The sequence below is a fragment of the Schistocerca piceifrons genome, chromosome 3, assembly GCF_021461385.2.
Source record: "Schistocerca piceifrons isolate TAMUIC-IGC-003096 chromosome 3, iqSchPice1.1, whole genome shotgun sequence".
NCBI lineage: Eukaryota > Metazoa > Arthropoda > Insecta > Orthoptera > Acrididae > Schistocerca > Schistocerca piceifrons.
In genome coordinates, this window is record NC_060140.1 from 739270126 (window position 1) to 739290950 (window position 20825).

Below are 20825 nucleotides of genomic sequence, written 5' to 3' on the forward strand. Positions count from 1 at the left end.
TGTGCAACTTTCCACAGATGGACGGGGACGAATATTCCGTCGAGCGAACGGTTATATATGAATGTTAAGTACTCTGGAAGGAACCTAACTGGTATACAATCTGGACCAGAAGACTTGCTTTTATTAAATGATTTAAGTTGCTTCACAGCTCCAAAGATACATACTTCTATGTTACTCATATTGGCAGCTGTTCTTGATTTGAATTCCGGAATATTTACTTCATTTTCCTTTGTGAAGGCATTTCGGAAAGCTGTGTTTAGTAACGCTGGTTTGGCAGCACTGTCTTCGATAATATCTCCATTGCTATAGCGCGGAGAAGGTATTGATTGTGTCTTGCCGCTAGCATGCTTTACGTACGACCAGAATCTCTTTGGTTTTTCTGCAAGGTTTCAAGACAGTTTCATTATGGAAACTATTATACACATCTCAAATTGAAGTCTGTGTTAAATTTTGAGCTCCTGTAAAAGATTGCAAATCTTGGGGATTTTGTGTCTGCTTAAATTTGGCATGTTTGTATCGTCTGTGCAACAGTGTTCTGACCCATTTTGTGTACCAAGGAGGTTCAGCTACATTGTTTCTTAATTTATTTAGAATAAATCTCTCAATTGGTGCCAATACTACTTCTCTGAATTCAAGCCACATCTGGTCTACACTTACATCATTAATCTGGAAGGAGTAGAGATGGTCTCTCAGGAAGGTGTCAAGTGAATTTTTATCTGCTTTTTTTAATAGGTATATTTTACGTTTATTTTTGGAGCCTTTCGGTGTTACAATATTCAATCTCACTACAACAACACTGTTCACTAATCCCTCTATCAATTTTGATGCTCATTATTAACTCAGAATTATTTGTTGCTAAGAGGTCAAGTGTGTTTTCACAACCATTTACTATTGGCATGGGCTCATGAGCTAACTGCTTGAAATAATTTTCAGAGAATGCGTTTAGGGCAGTTTCGGATGATGTTTTATGCGTACCTATGGAATTAAATGTGTTTTCGCCAACATATTGAGGGTAAATTAAAGTCACCACCAACTATAATCATATGAGTCGGGTATATGTTTGAAATCAAATTCAAGTTTTCTTTGAACCTTTCAGCAATTGTATCATCTAAATTGAGGGTAGTCGGTAAAAGGATCCAATTATTATTTTATTCCAGTTGTCAACAATGACCTCTGGCCATACTAACTCACAGGAACTGTCTACTTCAGGAACTGTCTACTTCAATTTCGCGACAGAATAAACTACTTCGAACAGCAACAAACAAGGCATCGCAAACTGTGTTTAGCCTATCCTTTCAGAACACCGTTTTGTTCTTCGCATAAATTTTGGCTGAGTGTAGAAGATCTGCTGAGGAGTTGGAGAACTGCATGACACATTCCCTCTAAGGTGTTACAACCACAGGGACTAAATCTGACGGAAAATCAATGAGACAAAGAGGAATGATGCATAATTTGCATGTAGAGAAATTACAATGAGATTCCCACAGTTCTATCTTTGACCCACTACTGTTCTTGTTTTAGCTTACTGATCTTTCATTTCATTTGAATTAGGAAGCATAGTTAGTCCCGTTTGCTGGTGATACAAGCATAGGTGTGAAACCAAACAAAAAAGCAACAACGGAGAAAATGGTAGTAAATGATGGTTTTGTTAAAATTACTGACTGGTTTTGCAAAAATGGGCTAGCTTTAAATTTGAGAAACACAGCTCAATTGAATCTGTACTGTCAAAAACCTCCCACTTCCTACTAAGATGGCATACCAACAAAAAATAATAAAGTTCTTTGCTGTGCTTGTTGATGGAAACAAACTAGACAAACATCCAACTCCGCAGTTCAGTTATCAGCATGTCTGGCTGCTGCATAGGAGATCCAGGTTCGAATTCCAATGCAGCTATGCATGTTTTCTTCATTGGAGGACTAGAATTGGGTGCACTCAGCCTCATGATGCCAATTGAGGAGCAACTTGAGTGAGAACTAGTGGATTCAAATTGAAGAAATCAGACGATGGCCATGAGAGCAGTGTGCGAACACCACACCCCTCTATACCACATCCAGTGGCATCATTTGTAGTGGTTGGTCAGTCACAATTAGCCCATTAGGAACAGAATGCAGAGCTTTGCTAGGAACAGAATGTAGAGCTTTGCTAAACTGGGAAAAACCATATAATAGACCTGACAAAAAGTTTAAGTTGGTTACTTTTGCCGTAAGAATAATTCCAACTTGAGGCATATAGCAGTAAGTAAGTTAACATATTTTGCATAATTTCATTCACTAATGTCTTATGGGTTAATAATATGGATAACTCCTCACTCCAACAAAAATTACTCACTGCACAACAGAAAATAATTAGAATTATGTTTGAGGTTCACACACACACATCCTCCACACACTTCTTTAAGAAGCTGAGAATATTAACTGCAGCCTCACAGTACATTTATTCCCTTATGAAATTTGCTATCAGCAATCCACCTGAGTTTGAAAGGAACAGTGATCTTCAGATGTACAACACTAGAAGGAAAAATGATCTGTATCATCAGCAATTAATGAATTTAACTTTGGCACAGAAATGCATGAAACACGCAGCTACAAAACTGTTTGAGAAATGTACCCATGAAAATAAAATGCGGAGAGCTAGCAGAAGAGTTTTCAAATCTATTATTATTATTTACATTTTATGGCCTTCATTGGACCACTCTAGTCAACTTTATACAAAGAATTTTTTAGTTTCCTGTCAGCCCAGTACTTCTTCATTCTCTCGGCTCTCATCCTTCTTTCTTCATCAGAAATCACCCTTCCTACTGTCTGTTTGTTGATTCCCGTTTGCAGTGTGGTTTGTCTGTGAGTTTCCTGATTTTGTCAGTTTTGTTTCTTAGGTAATGTAATCTGTAGCTCATCCATATCTTCCTTGATTTCTGTAATCCACTTAATGTTGCACTTACTATTCCACAATTTTTCTATTATTCTCCTAATGATCCTGTTTTCTGGTCTTCTGATTAGATGTGCGAAAAATGAAATGCGTTTCTTCCTGATTGTACTCATTATCGGTTCTATTTCCTTGTAGACTGTTTCATTTGTAGCTGGTCTTCGGTGTCCATCTTTCTGGTACGATTTGTTATACACGTTCTGATATTTTTCTCTTTATTTTGAGTATTTTGTCTATTTGTGCAGTGTTAGTTGTTTTCAAGATGGTTTCACTTGCGAATGTTATTTCTGGTTGACTGACTGTTATGCAGTGTTTTAATTTTGTTGCTATTGACACGCTCTTTTTGTCGTAGGTGTTCAAATGTATATTTAAGATGTTTTTCGTTAACAACTCCTTCCACACCACAGAGGAATCCTTGAATAGAAATAATTTGTCAATTTTACAGAAAAAAACCTGTAAACGGCCAGCACATAGCCATATAAAATATTTTTTAACAATATTATGAAAAGGATAGATTGTTACTCACTGTAAAGATGACACACTGAGTTGCAGACAAGCAACGTAAAAAGCACAGCAATCTGCAGTGGGGTGGGAAGTGGAAGGAATAGCAGGGTACAGTGGAAGGGGAGGGGGGCAAGAGAGAGAAGAGTACTATCTAGTGGAGCATGTAGGGACTTGATGGTGGGACAGGACAAGGCTGTCAGGCACAGCACCAGGAGGCTGTGATGGAATAAGGGCAGAGCGGGCAGAATGGGGAGCAAAAATGGAGAGGAACAGAGAAGAGTAAAATAACAGTGGGTGTGTTGGCAGAGAGTAGGACACAGTGAGGGTGAAGAGAAGTGAACTGAGAGGAGTTAATAGGACAGAAAGCGTGAAAACTTTTGGGTGGAGAGTATGGGGGTTGTAGGTTACAGTAGGTTAAGGTCGAGATACTTTCACAGGCAAAAAAATGTGTTTTAAGGTTAACTTCCACCTGTGCAGTTCAGAAAAGCTGGTGGTGAAGGGGAGGATCCAGATGGCCAGGGTTGTGAAGCAGCCATTAAAATCACACATTTTATGTTCAGCTGCATGTTGTGCAAGAGAGTAGTCTACTTTGCTCTGGCCACAGTTTGGCAGTGGCCATTCATCCTTGTGGGCAACTAGTTCATAGTCATATAAAAAGCTGTGCAATGATATGATCCCTGTGGCAAGGGATTGGGACTGGGAGTGGTATGGGGCTAGACTACAATATTGTGGAGGTGGGTGGGTGATGGAACACAACTTTACAGAGGTGAGAAACTTTGTGGGTAGATGTCCCTTATTTCAGGGCATTATGATAAATAATCAAAGCACTGTTGAAAATGTGGTTCAGCTGTTGCAGTCTGAGGTGGTACTGAGTGATGAAGCGGGCACTCCTTTGTAACTGTTTCTTGGGGATGGTGGGAGAATTAAAGATATGTAGGAATATGGCATGGGAAATATGTTTGCAAACTCGGTCTTTGAAAGCCTTTGTGAGATCTGCGGCATAGTGGGCCAGGGTATTCTTGTGACTGAAGATATGCCAACCCTAGGTGGTCTGGGATTTTTGCTGTGCAAAGGATGGCAGCTATTGAAATGCAGCTACTGTTGGTGGTTGTTGAGTTTAATGTGGACAGAAGTGTGGACAGAGCCATCAACGAGAAAAAGGTCAACATCCAAAAGGTGGCACGCTGGGCTGAAGAGGACCAAGTAAAGCAGGTTGGCATAGGAGGGTGCCATGCGAAAGCCCATAGAAGCGCCATGGACTTTTTTGTAGACCATCCCTTCGAAGGAGAAGTAGATGTGTGATACAATAAAGTTAGTAAGGTGTATGAGAAATGATGTAGTGGGTCTGGAGTCTGAATGATGTTGGGAAAGGCAGTCTTCAACAGCAGCAAGACAACGGGCATGAGCGATGTTGGTGTACAGGGAGGTGGCGTCAACAGTGATGAGTAGGGATCCAGGAGGATAAGGGATGGGGATAGTGGAGAGTCAGTGAAGGAATTGGTTGGTATCATTGACATGGGAGGCTAGATTTTGGGCAATTGATTGCAGGTCTTGGTCAATGAGGGCCAAAATTCTTTCAGTGGGGACACAATAACCAGCTATAATGGGGTATCTAGGATTGTTGGGTTTGTGTATATTTGGAAGCATGTAAAAGGTGGTTGTGTGGAGTGTCATAGGGATGGGGAGGGAAATGCATTCAGTGGAGAGGTTCTGGGGAGGGCCCAAGGCTTTAAGCAGGGACTGGAGGTTATGTTGGACTTCTGGGATAGGATCATTCTGGCAGAATGAAGTTATAGAAGTCAGCCAATTGGCAGAGGCCTTCTGTCAGGTAGTCACTGGAATTCATAGTAAAAGTGGTGCAACCTTTGTCTGCTGGTAGAATGATTAGGTCAGGATCTTTTTTGAGGCTGTGTATGGCTTTCCTTCTTCTGCTGAAGGGTTGGCATTATTGGGAAGGGATTAGGGAACAGATGGTGAGGCCAAGTTGGAGATAAGGAATTCCTGAAAGGTGAATAGAGGGTGGTTAAGAGCAAAGGGGCGGAGGCGGGGGGGGGGGGGGGGTCGGTCATGGTTTGCTGGTGGTAGCAACTGGGACAGGCAAAGTTCATTGTTGGGAATAGTTCGGTTTTAATTTGAGTGATTGGTGGCAAGGAACTGTTTACATTGCAGGTATCAAAAGAAAGAGAGTAGGTTTTTGACAAGTTCAACATGGTTAAATTTGGGTGCAGAGCTGAAGGTGAGGCCTTTGGATAGGACTAACTTCTGTGGGGCTGAAGATTTTGGTTGAAATGTTAACAATAATATTCTGGGATTGTTTTGGCTCTGGTAAGAAGTTTTTGGAGATGTGGCAAGTTGATAAGGTCAGCTAGGCGCAGTCTGGGTGCTATGATGTGTTGACAAGAAGAAACACTATGGATAGGATACAGGATGGGGCAGTGAGATGTCAGCAGGTTGGATACTTATGTAGATGGTGTTTGGAATGCTCTTCCAGGTGATGTAGAGCAAGGGATTCAATTTCAGAGATGTGATGTATGTAATAGGGGTTGCACAGTAGCAGTATCTTGCAGTGGTAGCAAAGGTGGTTCTGGGATGTCTGTGCCATGGAGATATGTTTTTGCAGTACTAAGTTTGTGAGGGCACGGACTGGCAGAATCTGAATAGGTGAATGTCACTGTCTGGAGGGAGGGGGTTAGTGATTCCAAGATTTTGGCAGCACTTGAGGAACAGGATGTGGGTCTGGGTTTTAGCCAGGAAAATGAATACTTCTCTGAACTGATGCAGAAATATGAAGGATGGGTCCATTGTGACAGGGATGGCATTAGGGAAACAGGGAATGACGCAGAAAATGGGCAACGGAAAGAGTTAGGTGATTGTAGGGGAGCTGGGTAACAGAAAAATACACGTAAAACGACAGCAAACACATAAAAATACACACAGATACATAAAAATACACAACAATATGCACAAATATGTGAATATATGTAAAATTATCCAAAACTACATAAAAAGTGCAAAAAACATAGGAGAAAAGGCAGTAACAATTGAAGTATAGGAGTACGCATGTGGTTGGATAGTTAGATAGTTTGTCACATGTTATCAAAATGATGCAGTGTTCTTCATTTCAATGACTGCCTCACAGCCTGTGCCATCTGGATCCTTCCCACCAACACCTACTTTTCTGGATTCCACAGGTGGGAACTCACCTTCCAATATATCCTATGTTCCTGTAACACTCCAGGCCTCAACCTTCATTGGTCGTTGTCCTCGCCCATCTAGCCCCTTCCCTGTTCCCATTCCAGTACTACACAGCCCTCTATTCCACCAACACACAAGCAGTCTTTTTACTTCTCTCCTTTTCCATTAACCCCCCACCCCTCGGCCTCCATCTAACCTCCCGACTGCATCTAGGTGCCCTACCATCTCTCCACCTCATCCCTGTATGGTTTCACAAGCAGCACTTTACCATCCACCACCCCTACCCCACTATCCCCCCCCCCCTCCCAGCCCCAGCCTGCTCCATACCCCCACTACCCAGGTACTTCTCCTATCATGCACTGCTCCTCGCAGTGCGGCCTCAGCAACCAGAGACTGCAGTCATGTGTGTGTGAGTTGCATTTGTGTGAGTGTATGTATGTTGTCTATCTCCAACAAAAGCCTTGCTGGCCAAAACCTTACTCTCTGATAGTCTTTATGTTGTGCCTATCTGTGACTCAGCATCTCCGTTATATGGTGAGTAGCAACTATCCTTTTCATAATATTGTTGATTAGTGTTAGCATTAACGAACACATGACAGTAAAACCTCATTTATACATTTTTGAAGGGAGATGGTAAAATAAATGTACTAGTGAGATTAATGTAAAATTGGAATTTTTAAATATATTTCAATTACACTTAAGTGTGTGCAAACAGAAGATACTTACACTGTACAGTAATAGGTACAGCAGTTTAAGTAGGCTTATGCCTAAGTTATGGACAATTAAAGTTATTTAGGCCTAAAGAATGAATCAACAGTCATTTGTTTTTTGGAAGCAATACTGCATTCATAAATCAAGTTTTCATATTCAATCACTGTGACCATCTTGTCATCACTAATGTTTTTTGATCTTATGTAACGTTGTGTTACTTCCAATGCAGTAAATGCTTCTGACAGACTGGGAGGGTTCACAGATTCTCCATCCAATTCTTCAGATTCCTCAGAACTATTTATTTCAGCTGATACTGGCATACTTCTTTAATTATTTCATCCTCATTTTGTACACAACACATGGCAGTATCAGCATCACAAACAACAAAATCATCAAAATTAGTTTCACTTGAAATACAAGCCCAGTCATTGTCATCTGGTATATTGAACTCTACATCAAAATGTTCAACATTTTCGGGGTCAGCTTGAATTTCATCTTTTGTAATATCAGTTTCTCGAAAGCACCTGTGATTTTGTTTGGCTTCAATTGATCCCAAGCAGTCCTTATGGACTGCATTGCCTAGATAAGAAAAATAAATTAAAAAGTTACATATAAGTATCTGTGGTGAATTTAATTTCATTTATACATCAATTCTAAAAAATTTTAGTGAAGTTCAGGGGGAACTGACAGGGAATGCTATACATACACAGTGTATGTGTAAAGTGTATCCTAACCTACAATGCAATTCTTTGGTATACCTGCAACACGTCCAGCTGAGGATCACCCTTCCTATTGTCGAGATGTGTGATGACACATTGAACCAGCATTTTCCTGTACTTTGCTTTTGTGGCAGCAATGATGCCCCAATCCAGAGTTTGAAAATGGCTCATGCAGTTTGCTGGAAAAAATGCCAGTTCTATGCTGCTGAACTGTAGCACCAGAGAATGAACCAAACATATTTTCCTCGTCTCATGACACATGCGGGCATTAAGCTTACTGAGGTTTGCAGTCATCCATCCTTCTTATCAGAGCATCTGTGTTTATGGTAAGGAGCATTGTCACTCTCTGCTTGCTTCTCTTTCCCCCAAAGCAGTGATCAACCTTAAATGCAAAGGTTTTGTCTGGAACAAGTTTTAAAAAGTCCTATTTCGCCAGTGTTTCAAATGTGTTTCAGACTGCGTTTTGCGATTATAGTTGGGAGATTATGCTCTTTCGAATATTGTATGGTGACATTATCCACACTGTTGGCCTCCCTGTAAACAATGCGGCCAGTAATGTCACATCTTATGTTGAATCGGTGTAACTAACCAGAAGAAGCACAAAAGTTTTCAACATTTAAGTTTTTTTGCGAATTCTAAAGCCTTTTCTTCCAGTATTGCACATGAACTAGGTACATTACCTGCACACTGTTGCTGAAACCAAATCTGTAGGCATTTTTCCACATCTGCAAACTTTCCACCCCAGATACGTGAGCGTTTCTCACCACTTGGTCCAGCTTTCAAAGCACTACATCTTGCGATTGATTGGCCAGTATGGTAGTTGAGATAGACCATGGGATTTTGAGACACTTTGGGATGTTCACTTGAGGTTCACTAGGACTTCCCCGACCTTACCCATTACACGATGCCATCAAGAAGCACTACTCTGCAGCACTCATGTATTCACACGCCATGGTGCATCATGCTGCCATTCACAAAGGTGAAGCTGTAGCTGTGAGCAACTTTTATGCTGCCACTACTGATGCTGTTTTCATTGACGTCTTGTGCCAACTGTTCATAAGTGGCTACCCACTGCTTGGCCGGTCAACAGCACCCCCAAGTGGCAATGTGGGAAGGCCGCTATTGGGAGCAATGTTCCGCCAAGTTATATGATCTGAAACCGATTGCCACAAGGTCAACAGCAACAGTGTCACAATGTGTACCATAGCTAAAGCCCGCAATAATAACTTGACTTTGCATGCAGACAGCAAACCAACAATCACTGGCCACATCATATACAAAACGTTTCAAGACAATTTCTTGGTCTTTACTATGTATATGCACGACAAAAACGACTGTGGAGGAGTAAAAATAATAGCATAAAAGTGCGAATATGTATAAATGGAAAACATGCAAGTGGGGTAATTTTGCACGCAAAACTGAAAAAGTATACAGTATACAACATACAAGTACGAAAAACATAGAGCTGAGAAACATACAGGGTGTTTCAAAAATGACCGGTATGTTTGAAACGGCAATAAAAACGAAACGAGCAGCGAAAGAAATACACCGTTTGTTGCAATATGCTTGGGACAACAGTACATTTTCAGGCAGACAAACTTTCGAAATTACAGTAGTTACAATTTTCAACAACAGATGGCGCTGCGGTCTGGGAAACTATATTTTCCACATATCCACCATGCGTAGCAATAATATGGCGTAGTCTCTGAATGAAATTACCCGAAACCTTTGACAACGTGTCTGGCGGAATGGCTTCACATGCAGATGAGATGTACTGCTTCAGCTGTTCAATTGTTTCTGGATTCTGGCGGTACACCTGGTCTTTCAAGTGTCCCCACAGAAAGAAGTCACAGGGGTTCATGTCTGGCGAATAGGGAGGCCAATCCACGCCGCGTCCTGTATGTTTCGGATAGCCCAAAGCAATCACACGATCATCGAAATATTCATTCAGGAAATTAAAGACGTCGGCCGTGCGATGTGGCCGGGCACCATCTTGCATAAACCACGAGGTGTTCGCAGTGTCGTCTAAGGCAGTTTGTACCGCCACAAATTCACGAAGAATGTCCAGATAGCGTGATGCAGTAATCGTTTCGGATCTGAAAAATGGGCCAATGATTCCTTTGGAGGAAATGGCGGCCCAGACCAGTACTTTTTGAGGATGCAGGGACGATGGGACTGCAACATGGGGCTTTTTGGTTCCCCATATGCGCCAGTTCTGTTTATTGACGAAGCCGTCCAGGTAAAAATAAGCTTCGTCAGTAAACCAAATGCTGCCCACATGCATATCGCCGTCATCAATCCTGTGCATTATATCGTTAGCGAATGTCTCTCGTGCAGCAATGGTAGCGGCGCTGAGGGGTTGCCGCGTTTGAATTTTGTATGGATAGAGGTGTAAACTCTGGCGCATGAGACAATACGTGGACGTTGGCGTCATTTGGACCGCAGCTGCAACACGGCGAACGGAAACCCGAGGCCGCTGTTGGATCACCTGCTGCACTAGCTGCGCGTTGCCCTCTGTGGTTGCCGTACGCGGTCGCCCTACCTTTCCAGCACGTTCATCCGTCACGTTCCCAGTCCGTTGAAATTTTTCAAACAGATCCTTTATTGTATCGCTTTTCGGTCCTTTGGTTACATTAAACCTCCGTTGAAAACTTCGTCTTGTTGCAACAACACTGTGTTCTAGGCGGTGGAATTCCAACACCAGAAAAATCCTCTGTTCTAAGGAATAAACCATGTTGTCTACAGCACACTTGCACGTTGTGAACAGCACACGCTTACAGCAGAAAGACGACGTACAGAATGGTGCACCCACAGACTGCGTTGTCTTCTATATCTTTCACATCACTTGCAGCGCCATCTGTTGTTGAAAATTGTAACTACTGTAATTTCGAAAGTTTGTCCACTTGAAAATGTACTGTTGTCCCAAGCATATTGCAACAAACAGTGTATTTCTATCGCTGCTCGTTTAGTTTTTATTGCCGTTTCAAATATACCGGTCATTTTTGAAACACCCTGTATAAATGCAGTTTCCCATGCAACTACACTTATACAGACAGCTGTCACTGGAACAGGAGGATCTATCCCGGAGAAATGATTTCAAATTAGATTTAAAACCTGCTTGTTACCTGTTGGACATTTCATGTCATTGGGCAGATGTCCAACAATTTTTGTTGTTGGTTACTGAACTCCTTTCTGAGCCACTTACAGATTTAATAATGGGTAATAAACATCATTTTTGCCTCTAGGATTGTAGATATGGACATCACTGTTCTTCTCAATCTGTGATGGATTATTTATGATGAATTTCATTAGAGAATATGTGTATTGTAACAGCACAGTTAAAATGCCCAGCTCCTTGAAGAAGTACCTACATGACATTTGTGGGTGAACAGCACATAGTATTCTTACTGCTTGCTTCTTTTGCAATAAATACTTTCTTTCTAAGAGATGGGTTACCCCAGAAACTTATTCTGTAGGGGATGATTGAGTGGAAATATGCAAAATATGTCCTGATGTTCATTCATTTGTTTCCAAGATTAGCAATTATGTAAAGAGCAAAAGTAGTTGAACTTAAATGTCTGAGAAGCTCAGTAATATGCAGCCACCAGTTCAAGTTTTCATCAATATGCACCTGCACAAATTTGGAGCATTCTACCTTATTTACTGATTCCTCCTCATGTGCTACCTCAAATATTTGTATGACTGACCACATTTATTGTACAGAACTGAATGTAGTGTTTCCTTTCTTTTTTTCAAAATTTAAGGAGAATCCCTTTTCAGAGAACCATTTAATAATTCTTTGAAAATTTCATTTACCAACTTTTCTGTTGCTTTCTCTTTCATGGGAAATATTGTAACACTAGTAACATCATCAAAAAGACCTATTTTGCTAGTTGAATTCACATATATGAGGAATAGGAGTTGCCCCAAAATTGAACCCTGTGGGACTCTCTTTGTGATTTTACACCCCCCCCCCCCCCCACACACACACACACACACGCAAAATCCACCTTTGCAACATTGTCTGATTTTTTAAACGATCTTTTACATTCTATTTGTTAAGTATGATTCAAACTAACTGTGCAAAAAGCCATCAATTCCATACAAACCTGAGTCTTTCTAAGAGACTAAATGACCTACAAAATCAAACACCTTGGAAAGATAACCAAAAACTGCAAACTGGAGATACATTACTACTTAAGGCTTGCACTGTTTGATCAGTGAATGTATAAATTGCATTCTCAGTCAAGCAACCCTTCTGGAAGCCAAACAGTGATATGCACAGTAAACTGTTTCCACTCAAGAGTGCGGCTACTCTTGAGTAAATTACTGTCTTGAATATTTTTGAAAAAGGTGTCAGTAAGGAAACAGGATGATAATTGTTTAAGTCTGTCTTGTCATCTATCTTATGAAGTGGTTTAACTATTGAGCTTTTTAACTTGTCTGGCATGGAAAGAGAATGAGGAGAAAGGGGCATTGGTTAGGTCAAGATTCACAAGTTTTGTGGCACTTGTAGGTATGGAAAATAAAACATGAAAATACAAGAGGATGAGGGAGGAAACGTGATCAACAGAAACCCCAATCTGCCCACTTAACCACCCCATGGTCACCTTCCAGAAATTAATTATCACCAACTCTGACTCCCCATCCTTCCCCTGGTCCCTTACTAAGAACACCAAGCTTTCAGCAGAAGGAAGGGCAATCATACACAGGCACTATCCCCCAAACTTAGTCCACAAACAGATTTCCCATGCCATGTCACCTCCCAAAAACCTGCCACAAAGGTGTGCCCCTTATGTTACACAGCACCATTCGTGGCTAGAACAGCTGAACCACATTCTGCTACAGGGATTTGATTACCTTATGCCCTGAAATGAGGGACATCCAGCCCAAGATCCTTCCCACCCCTCCTGTGGTGTTCCGTCACCCTCCCCTCCCCCCTACTCCAACTTCCATAACACCTTAGTCCATTCCTGTGCCACTCCCAATCCCAACCACTTGCCATAGGCATCACATCCTTGAGAAAAGTGCAAGTGCAAGACCTGCCCAGCCAACCCATCCAGCACTTCCTATTCCAGTCCTCTCATGGGCTTACTCTATCCCATCAGAGTCAGGGCACCTATGAAAGCAGCCATGTCGTATAAAAGTTCTGCTGCAATCATTACACAGTTTTTTACATACATACGACTACCAACCAGCTGTCCCCCAAGATGTATGGACACAGTCAAATTGTGGCCAAGAGCAAATTGGCCTACCCTGTCACACAACATGCAACTTTATTTCAATGAATGCTTCACAACCCAGCCCACCCGGGTTCTCCCCTCCACCACCAAATTTTCTGAACTGCGGTGCAAGTAGCAGTATTCCTTACAAAATATTTTCCACTCCCGAAACCACTGTGGCCTCAACCTACAGTAACCTACTGTCCCCACACTCTCCACCCAACAGTTTCCACCCCCTGTGTCATACCACCTCTTCCCAATTGATGTACACTTACCTTCATTGTGTTTCACTTCTGCCAATGTACCCACTGACTTTTTCCCCTTTTCAGCCCCCCCCCACCCCCCCCCCCCACCCATGGTCCTCCCCCATAGCCTCCTGTTGCTGCACTGACAGCCTTGTCCTGCCATCATCTAGTCCCTGCATACTCTGCCAGACAGTGCTCTTCTCTTTCCCCAACCACACTCTGGTACCCAAGCACATTACCCGTCCTACTCCAGATTGATGTTTTTGTTGACTTCAACAGCTGCATTCTGGCCACAGCTGCTTGAAATAGCAGTCATGTGAGCATGAGTTATGCTCGCTCATGTGAATGTGTGTTATCTTTTCTGAGGAAGGCTTTGGGCAAAAGCTCAATGCGTAACAGTCTTTTGGTTGTGCCTGTCTGCAACTCAACATGTCATCTTTATAGTGAGTAGCAGTCTATCCTTTTCATAATGCTGTTGATTTTCCAATCTGAACATTCCACTGTTTGATTATTTTCATTTTCCAGTGTGTGTGAGTGTGGGAGGGAGGGGGTGGGGGCGTGCACACATGCACTATTTTTGTTCATCTCACATGTTCCACATCATGAAGTTCATCACAAATACAATTTATGGAACAACTAACTAATTAACTACACTCATGCTCATAAATTAAGGATAATTGCAGAATGTGGTGCCACACAATGTGGCACTACACAAAACTGACACTAATAGCATAGGCACATAGGGAACACACACGACACAGATCTGTAAGGCCACGGTATTGGTGATAAGTTGGGAAAACCATCCTGAAACACATGCTACAAAACGCCACTGTTTCCTGCGCATGTACCCCGACATCAATATGAGATATGGTCACCATGCACATGTGCACAGGCCACACAACGTGTTGGCATACTCTGGATCAGGTGGTCAAGCAGTTGCTGGGGTAAGCCTCCCATTCTTGCACCAGTGCCTGTCGGAACTCCTGAAGTGTCGTAGGGGTTTGAAGACAGGCAGCGATACGTTGACTGAGAGCATCCCAGACGTGCTCGATGGGGTTTAGGTCTTGAGAACAGGCAGGTCACTCCATTCACCTGATAGCTTCTGTTTCAAGGTACTCATTCATGACGGCAGTTCGGTGGGGCCATGCATTATCATCCATCAGGAGGAAGGTGAGACCCACTGCACCCCTAAAAAGGCAGACATACTGGTGCAAAATGAGTCCTGATACACCTGATCTGTTACAGTTCCCCTGTCAAAGGCATGCAGGGGTGTACGTGCACCAATCATAATCCCACCCCACACTATCAAACCACGACCTCCATACAGGTTCCTTTCAAGGACATTAAAGGGTTGAAATCTGATTCCTGGTTCACACCAGATGAAAACCCGGTGAGAATCACTGTTCAGACTATACCTGGACTCATCTGTGAACATAACCTGAGACCACTGTTCCAATGACCATGTACTGTGTTCTTGACACCAGGCTTTACGGACTCTCCTGTGACCAGGGATCAGTGGAAAGCACCTTGCAGGTCTCCGGGCGAATAAACCATGTGTGTTCAGTCATCTGTAGACTGTGCGTCTGGAGACAACTGTTCCAGTGGCTGCGGTAAGGTCCCAAGCAAGGCTACCTGCAGTACTCCGTGGCTGTCTGCGGGCACTGATGGTGAGATATCGGTTTTCATGTGGTGTTGTACACTGTGGACATCCCGTACTGTAGCACCTGGACACATTTCCTGTCTGCTGGAATTGTTGCCATAATCTTGAGATCACAATTTGTGGCACACGGAGGGCCTGTGCTACAACCTGCTGTGTTTGACCAGCCTCCAGTCGCCCTACTATTCTACCCCTCATAACGTCATCAACATGTGTTCTTTGAGCCATTTTCAACACACAGTCGCCATTATCACATCTGAAAACGTCACAACTCGGCATATGTGGACTGCTGCCAGCGCCACCATGCGACAACCGCAAGTCAAATGCACTGCATGGTCATACCCCAAGGTGATTTAAACCCGCAAACTGCCCACCAGAGTGTTGTTTCACGATGTATCAGCATTATCCTTAATTTATGAGCATGAGTGTAACAATGCACCTTATGTGCTGTGTTTGAAAAAATGAAACACAAATGTCTAAAGGGTTAATGAGCTTTTGCATGCATTGCAGCAGAAGAAAGTGTCTGAAAGGTCAGCAAAATAAATAGAACACTAACAAGGCTGTTTTGCCCTTGAAAAGCTAAACAGAACTTATAAAATTTAAGATTTTGACTTATCTGAAACAGGAAGTTTAGAATAAATAGACAGTATTTATTACTATTTTTCACTTAGAGCTGTGAGACATGGACTTTTAATGCAAAGACTATTCATCAAGTGATGGTAAACAGTCAAATCAAGAGAACCAATTGAGATGCACATGCCCTCGCCCTCATTGTGTACCACTCTCTGGCAATGCACCCACAGGTCTTTTTCACTTCCCTTCTCTCCTCCTCTCCTTTACCACCCCCCCCCCCCCCCCCCCCCTTGCCTCCACCACAGCCTCCTGACACTGCTACGTACACTGCTACGTAAATAAAATGAGCATACAGAAGATATGTAACCAGGTGACTGAATGGTAAATACACCATAGAAAATAAACAAGAGCATCATAGTTGCATATAGCTGAAGGCTATACAGCACAGAAAAGTGCATAAGGGGCATTTATACAGCAGTGTATGTCAAATGGCTGATGATTAGCAAAGCACGTTGCTGGAAGGACAGTACTGCATCATGAAAGCACTTCAAGGGTAATATGCACAACATATCTTGTCTCTTTCTTCCTTCTTTTGAGAGAAATGTGAGTAACTATATTTTGCTCCGGCCACAACACAGTATAGCAATGCTGTCGTCATCTGTTACACACTTCGCAGTTCAGTTGCCATAATATTAGTTTACATTGTAATCAAATCACAATTGCAGTAATGGTTCTTGTATCATTGCAGAATGTAAATGTTTCCAACAGCTGGATGAGATATACTTTTTGTTGTAGACGTCCATACTGAGCAGATACTTAATGACGTAGAATGAGTCATATATGCCAACAAAAATATGCTAATGTTCTTTCCACAAATCCTAAGTGAAATGATCCTCATGGATGTGGAATACATTTTAAAAAATTAAACACACTTTAATTTAAGAGATCATAAAGTTTCCAGAAAATATGTAGAGGTCAGTAACCTGAAATGCATTTTACAATTCCTAGGCTAATGTAGCTACACCTGATCAAACAGAAAATTAGTTTACAACACTTACGTCGCGTTTCTTCATTGTAGGCTGGCACTACAACACTAAGATGAATATTCCATGTATCTTCAAGATCAGGAAAATTCTGCTGTACTGAATTTTCATCACAAAAAGTCTTCTCTTCTGAAGACCGATCAATGATGGGGTAAGGAAAGGATACCACTTTTAGTATCACAGAGAGCTAGAACACACAAAAACATCTGCAGAGCTCCAATATGTACAGGATTATTTAATGATTATTTGCAGGAATAAATTTATTCATGGGAACAGTTAAAGCATTTTGGTGCTGTTTAATACTTTGATCAGCTGAGACAACACACAAGCACAGAATAGCTACCAGGTTTATCACAACACATATGAGAACAGTTGAGTAAATTATTTAGTTATTTTTCTCTTCTCTTCATCACTTACTCATATAGTAATCAAACTAAATATAACTTGACGATTCCCAGATTCAGAAATGATTGTGTTAAAGATTGTAATGCATAATTATAGACACAACCGCTACTTCTGGGAAGGTTGACAGTCCATATAAGGGGTTATTTTTTTATTCATGGCCTGTTGATCCAGTAGGTAAAATAATTCCGTGGATATAGAACGAGTCATATTTAACAAGTAAAACAAAAATTAAAAATTGAGGTATTGTAGCCATTCATGTGAACAGTAACTAAATATATTAATTGCAAATTGCAATATAATGTGAGAATGAGAATAAAATATAGTTATAATTATTGACTTCAGCATTTACTACAGTGAAACTGAAGTATGAAACAATAAAAATCATACGTTGTAGTTATTCCAAATTATAAAAAGTTCCTAATTAAGCGGAGAATAAAAAAATTACAGTAATACTGAATGCTACAGTATTACATCACATTACATTACTTTTTATTGGTCCTTTTGATCATTTGTTGTACAAGGTATACAATATAATATTGGACAAGTCATCGTGATTTACAATACATGTTTTTAAATCATACAAGAATAATTACATTGAGTTAGGCTTAATACTATCACAATTGAAGGTTCAGCTTCCATACATTATATTTAACCCAAGTAATTCAATGTCTTTTTTTCTTTTTTTTTACATTTGGCAATAAATTTTTATGTTTCAAGATATTCATTTTTGCAATAAATATTTATGGACAGCCGTTTTAAATTTTGAAGTGTCTTTTGTTGTTTTAATGTTTGCGTGTAGCTTAGATTACATTAGTACTTGTTCCATAGATCATAAATACGACACTTCGTAAAGATGTGGAACGTGTCAGGTTAATAAAAGGTGTCTATACAAGATATTACATTACACAAAATATTACATGACACTCAATATGAAATTACCCACTTACTATATCCAAAAATTCATCTAATGAGTAGAAGGAGTTGCCATTAAGAAATTCTTTTAATTTCCGTTTAAATGCTATATGGCTATCTGTCAGACTATTGATGCTATTAGGTAAATGACCAAAGACTTTTGTGGCAGCATAATTTACCCCCTTCTGAGCCAAAGTTAGATTTAACCTTGCGTAGTTAAGATCATCCTTTCTCCTAGTGTTGTAGCCATGTACACTGCTATTACTTTTGAATTTGTTCGGATTGTTAATAATAAATTTCATAAGTGAATATATGTATTGTAAGGCTACAGTGAAGATCTATAGCTCTTACAACAAGTGTCTGCAGGATAATCTTGGATGAGCTCCAGCAATTATTCTGATTACACGCTTTTGTGCAATGAACACTCTTTTACTCAGTGATGAGTTACCCCAGAATATGATGCCATACGAAAGCAGAGAATGAAAGTAGGTGTGGTAAGCTAATTTACTCAGATGCATATTGCCAAAATTTGCCATGATCCTAATGGCATAAGTAGCTGAACTCAAACGTTTCAGCAGATCCTCAGTGTGTTTTTTCCAGTTCAACCCCTCATCAATGCATATGCCTAGAAATTTTGAATATTCTATCTTAGCTACCGATTTCTGATCGAAGTCTATATTTACAATGGTGTCATTTCATTTACTGTGTGGAACTGTATATACCGTGTTTTGTCAAAGTTTAATGAGAGCCCATTTGCAAAGAACCACTTAATGATTTTCTGAAAAACATCGTTTACAATTTCACCAGTTAATTCTTGTCCGTTGGGTGTGATAGCTATACTTGTATCATTGGCAAAAAGTACCAGCTTTGCATCTTCATGAATATAGAATGGCAAGTCATTAATATACATTAAGAACAGCAGAGGACCCAAGACCAAATCTTGCGGCACCCCATTCTTAATTGTTCCCCAGTTTGAGAAATCACCACTTTTTGGCATATTATGTGAACTGCTTATTTCAACTTTCTGCACTCTTCCAGTTAGGTATGATTTAAACCATTTGAGCACTGTCCTATTCATACCACAGTACTTGAGCTTATCTAGAAGTATTCCATGATTTACACAATCAAAAGCCTTTGATAGATCACTAAAAATCCCAATGGGTGACTTCCGGTTACTCAGAGCATTTAATATTTCATTAGTGAAAGTATATATAGCATTTTCCATTGAAAAACCCCTTTGGAAACCAAACTGACATTTTGTTAAGACTTTATTTTTACAAAGGTGTGAAGCTACTCTACAATACATTAGTTTTTCAAGAATTTTGGATAAGGCAGTCAGAAGAGAGACTGGGCGGTAGTAGTTGACACCAGACGTATCCCCTTTTTTATGCAGTGGTTTAACAATGGCATACTTCAGTCTGTCTGGGAAAATACCCTGCTTCAGAGAGCTATTACATATGTGGCTAAGAATGCTACTTATTTCTTGGGAACAAGCTTTTATTATCCCCCTGGAAATGCCATCAATTCCATGTGAGCTTTTATTCTTAAGAGAGTTTATTATCTTCCTAATTTCAGAAGGAGAGGTGGGTGGAATTTCAATTGTATCAAATGGTGTGGGTAAGGCCTCTTCCATTAACTGCCTTGCTTCTTCTAATGAACATTTAGATCCTATTTTCTCTGCAACATTTAAAAAATGATTATTCAAAATGTTTTCGACTTCCAGCTTGTTATTTATCAAGTTTCCATTCGCTTTGATGGTGATGCCGTCATCCTGTACTCTTGGTTGCCCTGTCTCCCTTGTAATAATATTCCAAATTGTTTTGATTTTGTTATCAGAGGTATTAATCTGACATGATGCACATGCTTCTGGACTTTTTAATAACCTTTCTTAATGTAGCACAGTAGTTTTTATAATATTTGGCCGTTTCTGGGTCATTACTCTTTCTTGTTGTTAGATAAAGTTCCCTTTTGTGGTTACAAGATACTTTTATTCCTTTAGTAAGCCAAGGTTTTTTGCATGGTTTCTTATAATTAGATTTAACTACTTTCTTGGGGAAACGGTTTTCAAATTCTCTTACAAGTGTATCATGAAATAAGTTATATTTTAAATTAGCATCGGATTCCTTGTACACCTCATCCCAGTCTAACTGCTGAAGATTTTCTCTGAAATTTCTAATTGTTGAGTCATTAATTGAACGCACTACTTTGGAGGGTAGTTTTGAATTACTGAATGGAGCTATGTCATATACTGTAACTAGCTGAGCATCATGATCAGAAAGGCCATTCTCAACAGGACAAGAATTTATGTTTTTAAACTTATCTTGATCTATAAAAGTGTTATCTATCAATGTGCTGCTGTCCTTTACTACCCGAGTAGGAAAATTAATGACAGATGTCAAATTGAAAGAACCGAGCAAGACTTTCAGGTCATTCTTCCTATTACACTCTTTCAGTGAATCAACATTGAAGTCCCCACAAATAATAATTTGCTTTCCCCTATCTGACAGATAGCACAACAAGGCATCCAAGTTTTCCAGGAATAAATGAAAGTTTCCTGAAGGTGATCTATATACTGTTACAATTATAAAAGAGCCCTCCTTCAGTTTAAGTTGACAGGCACATGCTTCTATATGTTGCTCTAGACAAAACTTTTTTGTATCTAAGCTTTTTACACAGTGATAACTTTTGACATATATGGCAACTCCTCCTCTCACCTT

At 40.5% G+C, this 20825-nt stretch overlaps 1 protein-coding gene and 1 long non-coding RNA gene across 2 annotated transcripts in view; both read right to left on the reverse strand.

Annotated features, from left to right (window-relative positions):
• Nucleotides 1–20825, reverse strand: part of LOC124789654 (dolichyl-phosphate beta-glucosyltransferase) — a 123026-nt gene that overhangs the window by 93565 nt on the left and 8636 nt on the right. Inside the window, exon 2 of the mRNA XM_047257087.1 lies at nt 16807–16978. Coding sequence (XP_047113043.1) covers nt 16807–16978 — 172 coding nt within the window. The remainder of the gene's footprint in view (nt 1–16806; nt 16979–20825) is intronic.
• Nucleotides 7333–9301, reverse strand: LOC124789655. The gene is made up of 3 exons (XR_007016147.1): nt 8732–9301; nt 8091–8585; nt 7333–7911 (listed from the first exon to the last, which is right to left on the reverse strand). It is a non-coding gene; the product is annotated as an uncharacterized LOC124789655 (long non-coding RNA).